At 56.9% G+C, this 4,850-nt stretch overlaps 1 protein-coding gene across 1 annotated transcript; it reads right to left on the bottom strand.

Moving 5' to 3' along the window:
• Window positions 1-648: 648 nt before the first annotated feature.
• Kazald1 (Kazal type serine peptidase inhibitor domain 1) lies at window positions 649-4,352 on the bottom strand. The gene is made up of 5 exons (XM_031390463.1): window positions 3,708-4,352; window positions 2,723-3,272; window positions 1,499-1,659; window positions 1,269-1,416; window positions 649-1,066 (listed from the first exon to the last, which is right to left on the bottom strand). The coding sequence occupies exons 2-5, from the start codon at window positions 3,252-3,254 to the stop codon at window positions 972-974; spliced, it is 936 nt and encodes a 311-aa protein (XP_031246323.1). The 5' UTR covers window positions 3,255-3,272; window positions 3,708-4,352; the 3' UTR covers window positions 649-971.
• Window positions 4,353-4,850: the final 498 nt, after the last annotated feature.

The raw sequence follows: 4,850 nt of genomic DNA, 5'->3' as shown, positions 1-4,850 counted from the left end.
ACGCTGAGCCAAGAGCCGTCCCTCCCCGCGGTGGCGCCAGCTCCGGGGCGCAGCCCGGCGCGTAGGAGGTTGTCGCTTTCCACACAACAGTGTCTTGGCCTGATGACTAACTCCACCCTACCCTTAAACAATTTCATAAACTCCTCAGTGTCCCCGGGCTAGGTACAGAGAGTATGTGGAGAGATCTAGGCCAGAGAGTACTTTTGTGAAGGATGTAAAGTCAGAAAAGACTGCTCACAACTGGGACAGTTAGAGACAGGGTTTCTGGGAAAAGGAAAAGAGGCAGAAGAGGAAGGATGTGGCTAGCACAGGTGCCCCCACCACTAAGTTCAAGCATTTACATTGGGGTCCCACCCACATAGACCTGGCTCCTCACTCTGCCTGGGGGGCGGGGGGAGACAGGAATACGGGCTGGAGACAATCTATTCCTATACCAGCGGGGGTAGAGGGTAGGGCTTTGGGGTGTGGGCTGGGATAACCTCCTTTCTCCAGCCAGACTGCTCTAGGCTCACTAGAGGACAGGAGAGGGCAGTATAGGCCCGAGTCAAGCCTTCTCTCACAGAGCAGGCCTTCCTTTAGAGCCTGTAGTCACTAGAAGCGAGAGTCTGTTATGTTCGAATCTGGAAGAACTGTCCGCAGCAATGTGGCTCGGTTTGTTTATAATCTTTTTTATTGGTGCCCTCTGCCTGTAGTCCTATGCTAGGTGTGTTTATGTCCCCTAGAGTGGATAAGGCACGGAGCTGTCCTACTCCTCTCCCTGGACTGAACTAAATCAGTTCCGCTGTACTCATCCCTACTGCAGAAGCTTCTGGAAGATGAGTTTTGAGGAAGGGTGAACTGACGCTACACTGAGCGTTAAACAATCCATGAAGGGACACAGCTCGCCCTTTCCAGTCTTCTCCAGGCTTTCTCAAGAGCGGGAGTGCAGTGCTAGATCCACACGCCCACACCTGCAAACCAGACATCTGGGACTAGTAGTAATCCTCCATCTCTTCACTTTCCACCTCCTCCTCAGGAACCAAGCTCTGTGATTGCAGCTGCGAGAAGCCCGTGGCGTTCAGCTGGTCTGCACACATATGTGATAAAGGAAAAGGGTCAGGGGAGAGACTTGGCCTATGGGAAGGCTTGTGCGCGCGCGTGTGTGTGTGTGTGTGTGTGTGTGTGTGTGTGTGTGTGTGTATACGTCACATGCAGAATGTTCCTTACAGGCATTCAAAGGTCCTAATGCACCCCATCTTCCTGGCGCCCAGAGCTCAGGGCTTCCTTACCCGGTGTGAGCACCGTGAGGGTAGCAGAAGCTTCAACTTGGCCCAGAGCATTCCGGGCAAGGCAGCGGTAGGTGCCCTCATCGCTAGGACGCAAAGCCTGAATCTGCAGCCAGCCAGTCACCTCAAACTTCTGAGGTCCGCCTCTAAACTGGAGACAGATGTGCTGTCAGCAAGATCATCTGTGGAAGCCCTGGGTTTTTCAGGAGTATGCCCCTGCTCCCTGCCCCTACCTGCACAGAGATATGGGGGTCATCCCCCGGCAGCTGGATGTCCAAGCCGTCCTTCCTCCACTCAATCGAGGCCATGGGGTAGGCAAATACCTCACAGCCGAAGATCACATCCTGTCCAGTCACATTCCAAATATTGTGAGGCTGCGACAGGATCTGGGGCTCTGGGGCAGGGGGATGGAAATATGAAGCTTGACAACAGGAAGCTGTATCCAGCTCAGCAAGGACACAATTTACAAATTAATGTGGACGCGTTTGGAGCAGGGACACAAAGCACGCCAAGGTCAACATGCATCTGCAAACAAAATATGCCCCAAGCCGGAATATGTAGCAGTGCAGATGCAGATGCACACAAGGGTACAAAAGCACAGGCGCACAGAGCAGGATAAATTACACAGACATGCCGACAGACCCACAGCGTAGCTGGATAACCATGCTCTGTCCTGGGCTGCTCCGCTGTCCTCATTCTACCCGAGGGCCCCTTTCCTGCGGGCCATGTAACCAACACCCCCCCTCCCCCCTTTTCTAACTAGGCCCAGGTCCCAAAGGCTTGAAGAGCAGCCACATTCCAAATGTCGTGAGAATGTGACAGGATCTGGGCTCCGAGAGGGAGGAGGTGGGAAAAGCGAGGCAGGGGAACCTGAAACCACCTTGTTGCTCGACAGAAAACTCTTGGGACCCCCCCTGCTAGTGCGTTCGTTCGTTTCCGTTGCAACTCCAGCCCAGCCAGACTAGAGTAGGTAACAGCTGAGGAAGTGAGGGTGGCCAAAGAAAACCTCAAGCTTGAACACCCCCAACCCCAACCCAAGGATGAGGAGCAAGAGAGGCAAGAAGCCATCTTCCCTCTCTAACTCCTAAATACGAGAGAAAACAGAAAACGGACAGACGAGAGCCAGGGTTAATAGGATGCATCTCACAGGCCTCCCTCTGCCTGGGCTCCAGCAGTCTGGGCAAAGTCTTGGGGTGGGGGTGTCCTTTCGATTCTGACCCAGCTATTGGCTATATGCCTGTTCTTCGAAGGGCCGGTCCCTGCAAGTCTGGATAAGGCTCTCAGGCAGCTCAAACCTGCCAACAAATCTCAACCTGCGTTTTAGTTGGCAGCCTTTGAGGTTCTTGGTCTCCCTCATCTATTCATTCTGCTGACCATAGACCAAAGCTGTCGGGGATCCGGGAGCGGTGCCTTTGGGAAGCCAGGGTCCTGGTACTAAGAGCCCTGAGCTTGCGTACCCGATTCGCAGGGCCCGGGATGCACCACAGTGAGGTTAGCGTCCGGCCGAGCGCGCGCGGCCTCCTGCAGGCGGCAGATCTGCGCGTAGGTCCGGCCGTCCGAACCGCACAGCGGGCGCTGCGAGCGGCAGACACACAGAGGCTCCGGCACCTCTCCTCGGCTCAGGTCACCGCCCGCGTCCAGCCTGCACTCGAGCTGCTCGCCGCAGCGCCCGTAGAAGTTAGCGCTGGGGTCCAGATCGCAGAGCTGGCCTTCCAGGTTGGCGCATTCCCAGCAGCAGCCGCACGCATCCCGCACCCGGCCTGCGAGGCAGCCCCGCGGCGCAGCGCACTCTTCTGGCCGGCAGGGAGCACAACCCTCGCCCTCGGCTAGCAGCCGCAGCCAGCCTCGCCGCAGGTAATCGGGGCCTGTGGCCGGCCTCGCGCTAACGGGTAGCTGGGTCCACACCACCAGCAATAATGGTAGTAGCCAGGGCAGCGCCAAAATAGGTGCAGCATGGTTAGCTGGAAGCCCTGTGAACACTCGGGGCATCAGCGCGTAGGTGGCACCCTGCCAGGAGAGGGAAGTCAGGTCTGGAGGTCAGAGATAAAGTCAGTGCTGTTCCCTGTACTAAAACTTGATTCTAACACTGGCCTTTCCTTTACTACCCTGGAGCCAACCAGAAGCCCCACCAAAGAGGCCTAGGGTTTATGCCAGTCGGTAATTGATTAAGCTGGTCTTGGGGACTAGGGAGTAAAGAGACAATGTCTGGGGTATGATCACCGACACTCACGCACGTACGCATGCACCCCCACACACCTACAGACGCGTATACACACGTGCAAACATACATGCACGCGCCCGCGCGCGCGCACCAGCACCACCTCCTGAAACCACCCAACTTTGCTGCACCTTTGTCCCAGAGATGGAAAAAAAGACACTACACCTGATGTAAAAACTTGAGGTCGGGGTGGTGATGGTGCTAGGGGCATCCCACCGACTCACCTAGTGCCTTGGACTAGGCCCTTAACAGCTGTGATTTCCAATCCTAAAGAACCGGTGGGGGAACAAAAAGAGTCGCATGCACGGCCAGCCAGACCCGCAGGCCACCTCTGCTTCTGTCGGGGGATCGCTGGCAGCCCACAGCCTTAAGATTCAAAGAGAAGCTCCTCCGTCCCTTCTCCCCGCCCCTAGATGTCGAATACCCGCCTTCTTCCCAGGCCCTGAGGCCGATAATTTTATCCAGCCTCACAAGGACCCTCCTGGGCCTTTCACTTCAACCCTAGCCCAAAGACTCAATGAGTGTACAGAGCAGCCGTAACTAGACGCCGCCGCTGGGAAAGCAAGGATGTGAGAAGAGAGTAGGGTTGGGCATGGCCAGGGGGAGCGCAAACTGTTGGCTGAACCCCAGGTCCTGTCTCATCTGATTTAGATCCGGAGAGCGGCAAACAGCGGCCATGTAGGAAGAAGGAAGGGGTTCTAGTGCTAAGAAATCTTCTCAATGTAAAATTTACTTCTACTTCTGCAGTATGGGCGTTTCTGGAGGGCAGGCTCGGGGCCAGCTTCCTCTGCGCACGGTTTGCAGCTGTGCTCACCCAATCCCTCCACTGGGGCGCAGACTAGACTATAAGCGTTTCCAGCTGCCATCCACATCTGGCTACCTCCCTCCCACTATAGGGCAGGTGCTTGAACCCTCGGAGGAGCCCGCTGATTAGAGGTCGGAAATGACTAGCGGCCGCACGGAGGCCGGCGGGTGACTCCCAAAAAAAAAAAAAAAAAGGGGGGCGTCTCTCGAGTCCGGATTACAGGTTGCAAATACGAGCAGGTCGGGGCCAAAAGGTCTGGAGACCTCCACAACGCCACGGTGGCACTTTGGCTTAGGGGGCAGGAAGCAAAGCATCCCCAGAGGCCCGCCCACCACCCCCGAGAATGGCAGGCCCCGCCCCTGCCGGCCCCCAAACGGCTTCCAGAATCCGCAATCCCAGATCCTTGGGAGAGGAGGAGGAGGAGCAGGAGGCAACCCAGCTTTTGGGCAAGGGAGGGGAGGGGCTTAGACAGGCCCCGCCCAGGAGGCGTCATCGGCTCTGACTGCGCGTGCGCTCGCGGCCCGCGCGGCTTCGCTCTCCACTGCGGTCTCCGCGCCGCTCT

This window comes from Mastomys coucha, unplaced genomic scaffold, assembly GCF_008632895.1.
Source record: "Mastomys coucha isolate ucsf_1 unplaced genomic scaffold, UCSF_Mcou_1 pScaffold21, whole genome shotgun sequence".
NCBI lineage: Eukaryota > Metazoa > Chordata > Mammalia > Rodentia > Muridae > Mastomys > Mastomys coucha.
Note: the sequence above shows the minus strand (reverse complement) of the source record. Positions and strands in the feature narration are given on the sequence as shown.

What these genes read in the sequence shown, in the direction of transcription:
- Kazald1 (XM_031390463.1), bottom strand. Translation starts at nt 3,254, where the DNA reads ATGCCCCGAGTGTTCACAGGGCTTCCAGCTAACCATGCTGCACCTATT. An exon ending in TCCCGGGCCCTGCGAATCGG is followed by an intron (nt 1,660 to 2,722) that starts GTACGCAAGCTC and finishes CCCCTGCCCCAG; the next exon opens with AGCCCCAGATCCTGTCGCAG. An exon ending in ACCCCCATATCTCTGTGCAG is followed by an intron (nt 1,417 to 1,498) that starts GTAGGGGCAGGG and finishes ATCTGTCTCCAG; the next exon opens with TTTAGAGGCGGACCTCAGAA.